The sequence below is a fragment of the Nanorana parkeri genome, unplaced genomic scaffold, assembly GCF_000935625.1.
Source record: "Nanorana parkeri isolate BGI_ZX_2015 unplaced genomic scaffold, ASM93562v1 scaffold213, whole genome shotgun sequence".
Lineage (NCBI taxonomy): Eukaryota > Metazoa > Chordata > Amphibia > Anura > Dicroglossidae > Nanorana > Nanorana parkeri.
In genome coordinates, this window is record NW_017306481.1 from 1,655,094 (window position 1) to 1,671,066 (window position 15,973).

General features: G+C 42.1%; 1 protein-coding gene across 2 annotated transcripts in view; it reads left to right on the forward strand.

Moving 5' to 3' along the window:
- The window catches only part of WWP1 (WW domain containing E3 ubiquitin protein ligase 1), a 152,118-nt gene that overhangs the window by 101,503 nt on the left and 34,642 nt on the right, over window positions 1-15,973 (forward strand). For both annotated transcript variants that reach the window (XM_018555778.1, XM_018555777.1), the window contains exons 5-9: window positions 2,142-2,285; window positions 2,367-2,433; window positions 3,672-3,853; window positions 10,401-10,722; window positions 15,679-15,774. In XM_018555778.1, coding sequence (XP_018411280.1) covers window positions 2,142-2,285; window positions 2,367-2,433; window positions 3,672-3,853; window positions 10,401-10,722; window positions 15,679-15,774 — 811 coding nt within the window. The remainder of the gene's footprint in view (window positions 1-2,141; window positions 2,286-2,366; window positions 2,434-3,671; window positions 3,854-10,400; window positions 10,723-15,678; window positions 15,775-15,973) is intronic.

Below are 15,973 nucleotides of genomic sequence, written 5' to 3' on the forward strand. Positions count from 1 at the left end.
TATATATATATAAAATTCCCTCCCACAATTAATGCCCAGGTAAAAAAAAAAGACATCAGGTGATCTGGATGACATATGCATTCACTGTGCAAGCATCAAATGCTCAAGTAAGTGAACGTACTGTCGTTCAGATTTTTAGCCTGTCCCAGAAGAAAGATGTCCTGTCTTTCTTCTGAGCTTTATAAACGATCAGAAGTTTAAGGGGCAACCTTCACCCATTGCGCAAATGGCCTACAGGTATTGAAATCATAAATGCAAATTTGTAAAATCTGATTAGTTCAGGGTTATGGAATGGTGTTTATGGACTCCATAGGGTATTTGTTTTAAACGTGAACTACCCTTATAAAAAGTTTAAAGCTGGCCCCAGTAAGGCACAATGTCTCCTCTCAGGCCTCTGTGACTGATAATACTTTTCTAAACGTAAGTCATAATGTCAGGTGACTGTTCTTGTTTAGCCATATAGAGCTGTATGGATGGATGTCAAGCACCCCAAACACCTTATTAAGTTACCAGGGAAGTTTTGTTTTTTTTACCTGTATGATTGCCATTTGTCCTCCAGGAACCTCTGCTGGTGATGTCTTCTGGCGTCCCAGACATGAGATCAGATCTGTTGTGCTATTTGTACCTCACACGAGAGAAGAAGCTGAATTTTTCTCCATATGTGCCTTTACATCTGTCCTAAACTGTGAAATGTCTTTTTTAAGTTAAAGTACTGAGGAGGAGAGAGAGGAATTACACACAAAAAGGAAACCGCAGAGGGGTCTAAGGTCAGATTCAGGTCCCGACCCAGTAAAATAAAACCATCTTCAAATTGTTCCAGATGTCTGACCATGGAGATACAATGAGAAGTTTGTCCCTGGGTAGGAGACTCTGCATAAACCTGTTTTCAGTGCACGTCAAGCTAGAAACTTTTACATTTTGGATAGAGTGGGCAAGGATTAAGAACCCGTCAATTGATTTCAGCTGTCTGGGGCTCTGTTAGAAAGATGTTCCTCCTTCCTGTCCTGCTGACAACAGTTTCACCAGACAGGAAGTGAGGGGAAATCTTCAACATGGACACAGAAATAATGATCTCTCATGAGGCCTTCTTATACTGCCTAATTTCCAGTCTGGTAAAATGTCAGCAGGACAGGAAGTGAGGGGAGCTTGTGGGGTTGCAGAAATAGGGGTTCTAATCCTTCCCCATTACAGAACTAATAAGTTATGGCTGGACATACACAAACTTTGTTTTACATTTCAGTGAATTGAAGTCCAAATGTTTACGTTTTTTCAAATGCTGATAAAATCACTTACAATTGATGCCACTCATTGATGTTTAAAAGTTTAAGCTTCCTGCAGAATCAGCTGGTACCCTAAGCACTGGTCCTAATATCCTGCTTTAAGGGGGCTTGTTTACTTTGCAGGGGCCTATGGAGCCACCCTTCTGTGTGTGTTAGTAAGATGTGCGCCTCCACGAACACACAGGCACAGCAAGGCAATCCATTCTCCTCTTCCTTTCTCTAAGCTAGTAGAAGGATATTTTCTGCAGACTGTGCGGTCAGTTTTCGGTCTTGCACTGGATAGGAAGTCCAGTGAAGTCAAGCTAAGAGAGTTAGTCAGCTGTTCTGAATTGTAAGTGCTTGAGGAAAGAAATGCTTTGCTGGGCAATGTACATTTGTTTGATCTGAATTCATTACTGAAAAAACATTTGAGAGTCTAATCGTACTTTCTAGCTTCAGGAAGATAATGGGGTCAATAAACCTGAAATGGACAATTTATTACTCTTCTTATTTAGATTATGCATTAATATTGTGATGTATTTGATTATTTTTGCAAGATGGCGTAGAACCTGTGCATCTGTAGCAAACATATTTATCAAGAAGCATGTGTTCAGGGATATTCAAGCCCTTGGCTTTCTCAGACTCAAACATAAAGGTATCCATGAGATGTAAGTGAGGGGAGGCTTTCCTGTAATTGAAGAACCGTCAGCTGTGATGATGGTATGGAGGGTGAGACAAGAATACAGGAATATTTTCGGAAATGTTATTTATGAAGTAACTGTATTCAGATCATGTATGTGCTTTATGTACATGTATGGTTTATGTTTTCTTGTTCTTTCTGATGTATATTTGCTGTTACTTACTTTGCACATTGTCTTGCAGTGGAACAGGTAAAAGAGCAATTAAAGCTTTCGTTGGATGGCAAACATGGCACGGTGCAGACAGGCGAATTAACTGTCATTTTAGACGGTTTGATTGTAGAGCCCGAGTCCCTGGCATCATGTAATTCCACAGGCCCTGCTCCCAGTAAGTTGTATGTTGTACTGAGTATAGAGCAAACCTTTGACTACATCCATAATAAGGTGATAACACTTTCTCTGTCTTTAGTGGAAATCCAGCAGAACGGAGACGCGATTCGGGAGAATGGAGAGACCTCTTCAGAAGCTCGAACTGGGTATGAGAGGAGTTATTTGTGATGTTGACTCTTTCGTTATGTGACTGGGCTCAGGTGGTCACTGAACCCAGTGATTTTACTTTGTTATCCACGGGCATTGAGAGGACCAATCCTGCTACTCCGGGCAGTAAGGGAACATTAGATAAATGCTTGTGGAGTGTGTCCAGTGACTTGGAAAATCTCTTGCTGTCTGTCAGATCTGAGTGTTCATGAACGGGTGAATGATTAAAGCTGAACTCGGACAAATCTAAAAGACATAAATAATTATAGATCTGTAATCATTAAATTTATTTAATGCAAGCACCTGAATCTTGGCTTGGAGTGTAAGAGGAAGATGCATGCTGATAGGATGAGAAAGCAGGGTGACAGAGAGCTCATCACTGTGCTGCTTCTCTTTATACTGTCCAGTCATAGATTGGGGGTGGGTCCAGGACTACCTGGGTTCAGTAGCAGGGGATGAATGATGCTGGCCATCAGATGGAGGACATCTAACAGCAGAACAAAGTAATAGGGGGGGAAATCTCTGGATTAATAGTGAATATTGAAGCAAAAACCTTTTTTCCATTTTTTTAATGTGCTTTTGATTTTTTTTTTCTTCTTTATGTTTGGCTGGAGTTATGCTTGAAGTACCTGGATGTCACTTACCTGTGACTGAAGGAGAGTGTGTTTGCAGTGAGGTGGATGGCTCATTAGGGGGAATTTTATAGTTTTGGATGATCACAGAAGGATTAAAATTGGGGGCACAGAAGGTTATTTCATCAATCTCCTTTATTTTGGGTGTTAAGGTATCCACATATGAATTGATAGGCTCCCGATCCAGCTGGTTTTGACAACATTGGGTGATACCCAATGCTAAAACGATCAGTGTCCATTAGGGATGCACCGATACCAGTTTCCGGCACCGATACTATTATAGGTATCAGTGCATCTATAGTGTCCACAGTGGTAAGCACCGGTGCATTGCCAAAAGTGCCTGTCTAAAATGTCTAATGGGATAAGAGATAGTGATGTGCATACTCTGTGTAGGGTTTTCTGGGGTGTACCCCTCACTTTTGTAAAGGATCACTTGTCCAGTGTAGCCGGGCTTTGAAAAGTAACCTGTGTCTGTTGTGTCAGAGGGCCAAGCATTTCATATCCAGTATAAAGGAGTTGTTTGTCTGCGTCTCAGTTTCCACTAACTGTGTATTTACATATCATTTCTTGTAAATTAATAACAGTCTTTTATATCCCCTTTGAAGATCTGCCGGTGATGTTCCCAACGGGACAGCTAATGAAACTGCATCCCGTTACACAGAGCAGAATGCCTTTAATGCGCAAATAGCAAATGGAGAGAGCGGTCGCTCCCCTTCTCATGTTGCATCCAGACCCAAAAATACACCAGCACCAAATCCACCCTCTGCACAGGCTGGCACTCGAACTGGTATGTATGATTGCAGAATAACACAAAACAAACACCTGTCCACTTTTTTTTTTTTTTACCAGCACCTTCTTGGTGTACCCTATTAAAGAAGAACTCGGATCTGTCAGAAAAGCAGGGCACGATTCATAATGAACAGCAAGTATTGCATGAGATAGTTATTGATCTTTTCATTACAATGGGAAAAGGCATAACTTACAGTCTGACACTCTTTCCTGTTCTCCCTGCATTACATCATGCTGATTTGGAGAAGATTCTTGCATTGTGTGTATGTAGAGATCTATCTATCCATTATGTGTTAATCGGGTACAGATCTACACAGCTATAAAGTAGATTTATATATTTTTCTTCACAGAATGCATTGCAGTGCTTATATTACACAAAGACAGTGAAAGCCAGTTTAGATGCAGGTAGCGGTTAACAAAGCTCTTTAGATTTAAGTGTTTGTGGCATGAGGAATATAGAGATATATTCCTCATGCGGGACCTTTATTGCGAGAAGTTATGCAACAAACTCATCTTGGCTTCAGCGCAAGTGTGTGTCACAAGACTATGAAGCACAGGGACTCGGTTAACAACACAGGCTGTGTGTGCCAGGCCCCATTTAAAGGGAAACAGTGGTCTTTTTTTAATGTTTTTCACATGTGAAATGTGTGAACTTAATGTACACTGTCCTATTACTTTATATTATTGTGTTAAAAACCTGTTTCTATGTATGGCATGTATTATTTATGTAGGTGGAAGTGGCAGTCTTTTTGATCCTGTTATCTCCCTGACGATTAAAACCAATAGACTCAACAATAATGTTTGATAACCAGAAAGCATGTGATCAAGGCAGGGAACAGCAGATTCTTGATGGCAGGGTGTTCTTTTCACACAAAAAAAATATGATTGGGAAATGGTGATGTGTGTGCAAATTGTAATGCTAGGTCCACCTAAAAGCTGAACTCCGGGAATGATCTTTTATAGAAACTTGCATTGTTCCAGCTTGGTTCAATTTAAGGAGCCATATCTGATATCAGAAGGGCCACTGGGAATTCTGAAAATCACTGTAGTAGTCCTCACTAAGTTAAAGTCAGTGCTGGTCTCTTCTGGCTTTCTGGCTGCGGCTCCAGCGGCTTCTCCTCTGCACACTGAGCAAAGGCAGTTACAACACCGGCACCATTCAGAAAACGCCTTGTATTTGTGTTTTTTTATGAGCGCAAGGCATTTTCTGAATGGCTAAGGTGGAGATGAGGTGCGGATGTTGTCACGACCTCCACCTGATCCAATCAGAGAATGCCTCCTATACATTCAGAAAAAATACAGGGCTTTCTCTAAATGGCAGTGATGCCAAGCAAGTGACTCCCTGTGCTCAGTGTGCAGAGGGGAACCTGCTGGGGCTGCAGCTAGATCATGGCTATCACTGTATGTAGCACTGACTACTACAGGGATTTTCACTATCCCCAGGGGCCCACCGGAGATCAGATATGGAGACTTACAATGTTTCCATAAGAGCTCATTCCTGGAGTTCTGCTTTAACCCACTTAACCAAAATGGGGTCTCATTTGTGACCTCTCCCTGTGAATTTTGTTTGTTTCAGCAGTTCAGGATATGCTAGCATACTATCATACTACCGTCAGCCTGTAAGTGAAAGGGTTTGAAAAAGCCCATTCAAATAGCAGAAAGGTGAGGAGTGGTTAAAACCTTTATATAATTATTTAACACTTCCCTTCTTTCCCTTTTGGTTGGAGAGGTGTTCATGTTCCGGACCTGCAGGACGAGTGCACAGACAGCTGGCCAGAGGAAAATGTCAGGGGTGGGATAATAGACGATGTCAGATTGTGGCAGTCAGGGCATTGTGTTCTCATTAAGATTCCCAGTCATCCCCGAGGATCTCAGAACGGGAGCACATACTCTGAAAATATGTCAACCTAGGCGTGGGGTGAAGACCTCCATTAACTTTTGAAAGAAACTAGAAAACTACTAGTTTTCTGGCTGCCATGCTAGTAATCTGGCTTCAGGACCTTCAAAATGACTGACCCAGTAAGTCTAGCTTATCAGATCTAGTGTTTTGGATTTCACTAGCTGCGTACTTGTTCTGGATTAGCATCTCAAAGTATTAAAGCCAAACAATGTGAGCCAGGCAGCTAGCATTTTTAAAAGGTTGGAAGGTGTGCGTGTGGCGCACTCAGATGAATGGATGTAAGTTTATTTGTGTGGGTCCCCACCGTGGTTAAGCCCGGTTGTGGACAGGTGGAGGTGTCCTGCCGATAGCTGAACAAAGAAAAAACACAAATTGGAAAACTGTGACAGACAATTTTCCAATTGGACGCAGCTCTTTTACCATCCGGGACCGCCGATTTTCACCACCGCCATCCCATCCATACTCTGGATAATAGAAGGGCACCTCGCTAGGCTCCTCCGTGTAAGTGCTTCTTTTTAGCTCCATCATTGTTTCATCTATTTGCCGTCCCACCACGATTACAGTGCCCACACACATCATCCTTCCATTACCCTCTTCTGTAGTTGGATACATTCTGTTGCCATCCCAAGTGTTTTCACAGTGTTCAATGGGGAATTATGGCATATGAGTATTTTATATTTACTTCATGCAGCCAGAGCTCTAATCCTTTTAACCTTTTATTAGTCAGGCTAATTGTGCACAGCTTTGGTGCAAAAAGCCTGTGCGGTGAACAGACCCCAATAGCAGCAGCTTCAATAACATAGCTAAATGATTCGCAGGAGGGACACAGTCCTCCTCCGTGTCTGCACACATCTCTGAGATTGATATGGTCACAGATTGAGGAGCTGAAGCCGACTTTCTGTTTAGAAAGCCCATAATACTTGTCAATAATCGGTGTCATGTGTGTTTTATTGGCTAAATAGTTATAAAACAGAAATTATATAAAGTATCATGTTATAAGCATGTTTAAAAAGATAACATTTACGTTAGACCGTTATAATTTCCCTTTAGGAGGGTCCTGCTTGGGAAGGTTAGCGTCTTGTAATTTGCACTTAGCGAGCAAGTATTCTCACCTCTGTAAATGTTCCTATAGACCAGGGGTGGGCAACTCTGGCCCTCCAGCTGTGCTTTAACTACAAACCCCAACATGCCTCTGGGAACCATGTTTGTAACTGTCAGTGTTGCAATGCCTCATGGGACAAGTAGTTCCACAACGACTGGAGGGCCGGAGTTACCCGTCCCTGTTTTTTTTAAGTCGCTTTGCACATGCTGTGCTGCTGCCATGGCCAGTTGTAGATAAGGCAGCTTACCAGGTAAAATATTTTCATCCTGGGGGTGAAAATGTGCTGGCTATACTATACCTGATCAATGCTTTGTAGTTGGATGATTTTCTACCCCTGTGTGAGTAGCCGTAGTTGAGCTATGTTTCCATGGCTGTGTCATACAGAAGCAGACTAATCAGAGAGACAAACAGGAAGCAGTGATTTCATCTTTTTGTTTGCCACTTCCTGGTTCTCAAGTGTTGAAATACATTTCTGGAATCAAATACATCACACCGATACAGCCAACACATACAGGAACTACTTTCATGGAGGACTTTGTCACCTGAAGAAACAGTACCCTCTGCTGGTCTCAGTGTGTATGGTCACTGAGCGTCCTCTCACAAGATGTCAGTCATTCACAGTTACTGGCAAGGCCTGCCATGTTCATTTAATAAATATACAGACTGTCATTGAAGGAAAATATCACTTTGGGCATATTTATACAGCAGTGAATATGGCATTCACCAAACATTTACTGCAGGTGAATCAATCACTAATTTAAAGTGACAAACTCAGGAGTTGAATCTTAAAAATACATCTACCGTAAGTACCCTAACTGTTAACAAAGTTGTATCTTATTTGTGTAGTACTGGGCTGTAGAACCTCAAATCATCAATCTCTGAATTTGTGCTGACACTGTCCTTCCTTCTGGAGGGGGGCTACTTTTGTTCCCCATGGTCCCTGTGTGTGTTGTAAAGTAGAAACCACTCCAAACCGGCTCCATGCTCTCGTCATGAGATGACGAGGGAGCATGAAGCCAGCTTCCCGGCCAATCAGAAAGCAGGGCATCGCGCTATTAGACGGCGCCCGGCTTCCTGATTGGACGGCTCGGGCTGGGTACCGGACGAAGGCCGCATTCTCGCTGGAGAGGCCCCGGGGGATGGCAGGCTGCACATACTAGGGTAAGGTAACCTTACCTCACGAGGCCGGCTTCCGGTCAATCGCGAAACCGTCATTACACGCTGCCCGGCTTCCTGATACCGCAAGTACTCGTGCTAGGCATCGGAGCATTTGGGCGAGTACGAGTACTTGCCCAAATACTCGGAATCAGCACCGATATCGATACTAGTATCGGTATCAGTGCATCCCTAATTTCTATACAAGTCGTTTTGTATTTTAATGTCCATTACTTTTGCATTTCATTCTGCCGCTGCTATAGCTTCTTTTTTTAAAAACGTCTTGTACAGAAAGCCCCCAGGTCCCTTTTCATGCTTGTTTAATGTGCTTACTGCCTTTCCCAGAAGTTTGCATAAAGACTGAAGTCAGATTGGAGGTTTCCCTGTAATCATTTGTTAATTTCAAGATCTTTTCACGGCTAAAGGGATATAGATGCTGCAACGTTTCCGGCTACAACACTGAGATTGATCCGGTGATAGTAAAGGTGGACCCTTCCCAGTTCAATAAAGGACATGGTAAAGCAAACTTCAGTCTTCAAAACAGAGAAATGTAGTGAAATACCCCAATATTTTCTAAAATCCTTGCCGTGTATTCAGCTCACCTAGCGGAGGTTGTGGCTTTTTCATACCAGCACAGCCTTCTCCTGGGTGTCGGTACTATGCATGCACCACTCATTTTAGATCTTTGGCAGAAACCAAAGTTCTGTTCCCATTGCTCATCTGTGAGTCTTTCCTCACACAAGCAGTACAAAGACATAGATTAAGGACTTAACAGTATTTTATATATGGTTTTGTATATGCTAGGTACCATCTGGGTTGCCACTCTAAAAGAGTCTCCGGGTTTTGTAAATATATTTATCAATGTATTTTTGTGTGTATTCCCAATGATGGAGGTAATCAGAAATGCATAAAAAATGACTTTGTAGTAGAGAGCAAAAGGTTTTTTAGGTTTTTATTTTTTTATTTTTGTCTGCATCTCTGTTCGATAACCCCTCACCCCCTTAGGGAGAGGTGGTCACCTGGACAGGAAGTGAGGCGAAATCTCCCCAGTGGAGATGCATACAGCAATAAAAGTTTAAAAGTGGTCCTATCCTTTTTCTACTCTTTCCAAAAGACACTTTTCTGGAATTTCCTTTTCAAAAAGATGCACATATAATCCCATGAAGCACTGTGGCTAAATTTACATGGATGCTAAGAGGGCATTTGGAAAAGGGTTTTCAGCACCTTCCAATGCCCAATAGGAAAGCCTATACTGAGTCAAACAGCTCAGTACATACATATTCGTCGGGCATTGTGCCATGACAGGATGCACCAATCTGAGCAATGCTTGCCGCATTTGGGTTGTATTAAACATTCTTTGTAATGACTTTAGGCCTTAAGAGAAGCAATGGCAGTGAGTTCTAAATGTTCCAACCAACACATATGGTGGATGCCATTTGCATACAAAATCAATGTGAATGTAGGCTAAATCTAAATGACCTTCATCTAAAATGATCAGATAACCAGTAATAAAACTTTTTCAATCTAAAAAAATACAGCCACCTCTCTAAAAGGAACTTCTTGTATCTCGCATCTCCTTAAGGAGATCCATGTCTTGCTTTTCAATAAAAATGCTTCTTGCCTGATAAACTCCTTTTAATTGCCCATATATATGTTGATCCCAGGTTTGAGTAAGTGTTGGTTCATCTGTTGAAACTTAGACAGGCCTAAGCTTGCCATACACTGGTAGTTGTTTGTACGAACGTCCATACAATTAATCTCACCAGAACATTTGATAAGGCCATCGGTGACTTTGTTGAATGGTGTTTAAAGTTTTGTTTGATTTTAACCAGGGATGCACATATACCAGTATCGGTGCCGATACCAAGTATATGGGTGAGTACTCGTATTAGCCCGCAGTGAGTAATGACTCGCAGCCCGGCTTCCTGATTGCCTGGGAAGCTGGCTCCATCCTAGAGAAAGTACTGGTATCGGTGAGTACTGAAAGGTAAATATCAGTACTCGATACAGAGAAACCGGTATTGGTGCATCCCTAGAGTTAACACTCGATTTTGGAATGAATGAAGTTTGCTGAACGAAAACCACATTCACTTTTTGAATTTTGTTTGAAAAAAAATTCCATTCTGCACATTTGATGTTCTTGTCACTGATCAAAGAAAAAAGTTGTTGAAAATCAAACAAACGTTTTGAAAACTCTTCTATTGGTTTCTGGCCAGCTTTAGCTTGTACTTTGTGTAACCAGCTAGTGAATTGTAAAGACCCGCATCCTAAAATGTAATTGTCTGAATGTGCACTGATTGAGCTGTTAGAGTTGTTAACTGAAGCAGAGTTTATTTATCATTGAAGCAGACCTTTTCCTTCTTGACACCAATCATTGTTTACTTTCAGTTAATGGCACAAGTACTGCACCTGAAGCCAGTAGCACATCTTGCCATGAAGCTGTAGCAACTTCTGCAGGATCTCACATATCAGATTGCACAGACTCAACGAACAACACAACGGATGTACCGGCAGTGGGCACATCAGAAAGCAGCACATCTGCTGCCAGCACTGCAGCTGAACCCATAAGGGCTGCGGACTCCACGTCATCATCATCTGCTGCTGGCAGCTCGAGTCCTGAAGCAGCGAAAACCAGGCAAACATCTGTTACTGCCTCTGTGGATCCTGTGAGACAGCAGCCCAGCAGCACTGCAGAACCTTTACCATCTGGGTATGCGCATGGATTGAGCTTTTGTAGTCGGTTAATGATCCCCAAGCAGCCAGCTGTCACATTTATTAGAACATAGTCTGCAGTGCGGGGAGCTCACCCTGTCCTCTCGCTATTGTTTAACTGTGCTAAAAAAGGATATTGCTGAACAATAATTTAGCAGTCCCAAAGAGAATCTGTTGCAAAGCAAAGCAATCTTGTTTGAGAAGCTTTCAATGGAAGCTTTCACTTCTTGATTGAATACTAGTTCCACGGCAGTGATGAAACACTCGCGGTGCTGCTAAGTACAACTTCACTGGCCAGGAATGGGTATGGAACATAGACATTAACTTCTGTTTGATGCCTTTCACACAGGATTGTTTTACCCAAGATGCAGATTACCTTAAGAGCCCTGAGGTTTCTGTCCATCTTACTACACCTTGCAGCCATGACTTATAAGTTTTACCTTTCCTATGGGGAAAACAACACACAGTTCTTTCATCTCACAGATATTTAAAACGTATTAGAAAACCTCACTGAGCATTCACATGCTCTTCCCAAACATATTTCTACATGTTACCACTTGATCATTAGCCCCTTCATTTTCTACATTTTTATTTTGTAATTGTTAAACTGGGACAGATGCCAGAAATGGAAGGTGAATTTTATGAGAACCACAATTTACGCTTGAACTTGAGGCCTGTTCCATTCACAGGTATACCGACATGACGTACTCCAGACTGCCCCATACTGTGCAGTAAATCACATACTGTATACTGCTCCACCCTGGACACTGTTCTGTACTTGATTTAATCCAAACTGCTATCATTTTTGTCATCTGTTTCTATTGACTTGTACATATGGTGCCATCTTTTCTACTATATCCACAGAGAATAGGCGTTGCTTACAGTTTTACTGTGTATGTGTACTGCTTAGTGATATAGGACAAAGGTTTTTCTTTTTTGCCCATTGAGGAACAAAGGAAGTCATAAACCTTTGTGTTATGCTGCCACCTGCAGGAGAACTTGACACTGGCAGAATATACTGTAGGGACCGCACAGTGTATATCCCTTCCCACTGCCAGCATGCCTCAGCTTTTTGCTAGTGTCCAAGGAGTGTCCAGACCCCGGTGTACTGGATGTTGCAGACCACCCTGAAGACTCAGTGAGCAGGCCAGTCAGATTCAACACTAGGAGCTTTCATCTTTTCCTTAGGTTGCCTTAATTTCCTGCTGCATTTGCCATTGAAAGGATTTGCTGTGGGTCTGAGCGCTGACGAGTGCTGGGTGGAATGTTGCGTGCTTGTTCTCTGTGCTATTGTCATACAGTTTAGAGCAGGGGCTTCCTCTAAATCTGGGGTAGGCAAATTCTGGCCTTCCAGCTGAAGGTACAAATCCTATTATGCCTCAAGAGTCATGCCTATGGCTGTCAGTCTTGCAATGCCTAATGGGAATTGTAGTTGCACCACAGCTGGGAGGGCTGGAGTTTGCCTACCCCTGGTTTAGAGTAAACATCTTCCCCTGTTGCAAAATGCCACGTCGAACTTTATTCTACACTCCATTCCTACTGCCTGCCTATAGTGACCTCTGGCTACCTGACTCTCTGGTCCCTTGCTTGCTACCTACTGTACCTTTTTTTCATAAGTACTTTAGGCTTTGCCTCATAAACTGAGCCTGTACATTTCCTAACAACTTTGCAGTTGCAACATCTTTTTGTAGACGGGGGAAGGGGGGGGCAGTACCGATGTACTGGGTGCCCCCTGCTCACTTTCTACCAAGTGTCCACTTCCCATCTTCGGAGCTTGCCTTGGCTCAGTTTGTCCTCTCAGTTGAAGTTTTTACTATGGCCATGCAGGACTTTATGACCTAAATTTCCCAGTTATTTGCTGACTATGTTTGTAGGGGACATAAGTGTGCTCCTATGCCCTCTCAAGCAGAGCCTGTATCTGATTTTCCCCTAGGCATCAGTAAGGTATTGGTCACAGAGACTCTGATTCTGAGTCACTCAAGTCCTTATCAGACGATATTGCTCCAGAGGAGTTGCATTCTACTATTACTCCCAAGTTAAGAGACAGTTTCTTTCCTAATTGATGTGGTGCACGTCACTGAAGCTAGAGGAGCAGTCAGCAAAGGCTTTGTTGTACAACATATTTCTCACTGTCCAGATGTTACAGAAGTTCAAGTAGGTCCTGAACCTTCAAAAACCATCCCTGGAACTGGCTTATTGCTTGGAGTATCTGAGTCTGGACACATCTCTGACCAGATTGTTATTTTCCAGGGAGAGGTGAGTACAAAAATCCTATTGTTTCAACTTTATCCCAGAAAGACTTCCTTAAACCATAAGAAACACACTTTGTGAAGTTTTCCTCGTGCATTGTTTGGTATCTTGGCCCAAAGTGTATTGTGTGATAAACTGATATGTGAGATTACTTTCCCCACTGTTCAGCTTTTTAGGTATTTTAAAAAAAAATTATTATTCCATAAACATCTGATTGCCAAGTGCTGAAAACGTTTCTATAAACATTTGTCTGTGTGAAGTGTGCACATTTCTGTTGGGGCTGAAGGAAGGAGAATGACAGAAAGGCCCCTGGTTTTGGACTTGTCCCAGGGAAAACAATATAAATCAGCCAAAACAAAATCCACCAATCAATGGGTCTCGTTTCCCCATTTGGTTATCCTGGGATGTCTGTTGCTACCCATATGAATGGGCACCTGACCAAAGACTCTTAAATTAGGCAATCATGATCTCATGTCTCTGGGTATCTTAAAAAGAAAAACTTGTCTAGTAAAAATATAGGAACTGTCATTACTGAATTGTTTATGAAGCTTTAACCCCATTCATGTGGCTCTACATAGCTGGTAACTGACACTGGAACAAACATGCAGCTGCTGATCTGCCTGGACATCTAACCTGCACAACTATGTCAGATTAGTGATGTCCATAGTAAAGGATGGCAGCCTTGTTGTAGGGATGCACCAATACCATTTTTTTCCAGACCAAGGACGAGTAACAATACTTTTCCTCAAGTACTCGCCTAAACCAATTACCGATGCCTTTTTTTTAGTTTTTAGTGTCATGTGACCGTTTTTCTAAAACAATACAGACGAATGATTTTAGGCTAGTGGTGCAGTGCTGGGGCCCGGTCGCAACTGCAACCCTGGTAGTTCTGCCACTCACTCCAAATCTCAGCAATACATTATACAGCAATGCACAATACCATCGGCTATAGAGAACTACAAATCTCAGGAAAACATTATACAGCAATGCAGAATGACACCGGCTATAGAAGACTACAAATCCCAGCAATGCATTATACAGCAATGCAGAATAATAGTGGTGTTCTGCATTGCTGTATAATGTATTGCTAGGATTTGTAGTCTTCTATAGCCATTTGCCATTCAGCATTGTTGTATAATGTATTGCTGGGATTTGTATTCCTCTATAGCTGCTGGTATTAATATACCATTAGCTATAGAGGACTTCAAATCCCAGCAATACATTATACATCAATGCATAACAAATCAAATACAATTTTTAAGTTTAAAAAAGTTTAAAAAAAGTGAAAAGTGTAAAAAAAAAAAAATGTGTAAAAAATAAAATAAAATAAGGGACAAATAAATGAATGTATTTATTGCATTTTTTTAGCTGTGCTGGTGTTGTAAAAAAATACTACAAATCAAAACTGGGAAAAAAGTGGTTTTTTTATATATTTTTCTCTTTTTTTATATTTTATTTGTCCTAAGTGAGGCGTTAGACACACATATGTGATATAAATATGTAGCCCTATCTGTCCTCTAAAAAACAATATATAATATGTGTGGGTGCACTTTGTAAGAAAGTATATTACTGACGTGGAAGAATCACACAGCAAAAATGTCAAAAGTGTGTCAGTCATTTACGAACAGAAACTAAAAACAAGCTCAGTCATGAAGGGGTTAAAGGTGAACTCCAGGCATACAGTTAAAAAACGCAGCTAAAAATAAAACTTGCACTCTTGTCTACTTCAGTGCAGCCAGTTTTATTATCCAGGCACTCTTGCCAGACAGTGCAGCCAGGTCTAGGAACTCTACTGCAGATATAGCAGGATCTGGGCACACCCCATCTTGAAAAAGATCGTGTACAAGCAGCACACTGGTGAGGACATCAGCACATGTACATTGCTGCAGAGCTTGTTTGCATTCCAGTACTGACCCTTCCTAATGCTGCTTCACACGCGATTCGAAGGGGCTGATATTAAAGGAGAACTATGAGATGAGTGATTTCCACTCACCTCATAGTTCTAGCCGACCTGTGACAATGAGACTGTCACAGGTCGGCTCAGTAGATCGGGAGGTGAGCGAACACATACCAGGTTCGCTCACCTCTCGATCCTGTCACGGCTCTCTGCCGTGACAGGGGGAGGGGCTGGATTCCCCTCTCCCCGCTCCGATCTGCCAGCGCTGACTGGCGGAACGGACGGGGGAGGGGGCGGGTACAGCTGGCTCTGCCTCTAGATAGGCAGAGCCAGCTGTCACTCACGCAGCTGGGCGGATCCCGTCATCTACGTCGGGATCCGCTCCGGCTGCGGCGTTTCGGTATACCGCGAGCTGTAGCTCGCGGTATACTGAGCTTAGGGTAACGGGAGGACGCTAGTTTGTGTCCTCCCGTTACCCTAAGGAGAACTATGGGGAAAAGCCCTGACCCCATAGTTCTCCTTTTAATACAGTTTTTTAGTTACATTTATTTTTTACATTTATATTTGTTTTTAATAGTTCTAAGACTACATTAATGTTTGTTTTGAGGTTTTTTTTTCCATTTAATATCTGTCTGCAGTGTGTGCTGCAAAATTAATGAATAGGTGTATAGCAATGTCTGGAATTGTCTGTGTCCTCCAGAGCAACCAGTCAGATTATTTAATTAATTTCAAATTAATTATTTCATTTTTACAAGTCAGATCAGTTGTTTAATTATTTAACTCCAATAACAGGTTGTTTGTTTTTAGATGGGAACAGAGGAAGGATCCTCATGGTCGAACCTATTACGTTGATCACAACACAAGAACTACGACGTGGGAGAGGCCGCAGCCTTTACCTCCTGGGTAAGGTGGACACCTGACTAACATGTTATACCATAAATACTGTTCTAGGGATGATGATACTTTACTACAGCCAGCCAAATACTTCTGATGCTAGTTGAAGTCTAAAGTTCCATGAGTTGTGTGACTGACTGGCAAACTAGGATTAACACGACATATATGACTATGTATGTATGTATGTATGTATGTGTATGTATATATA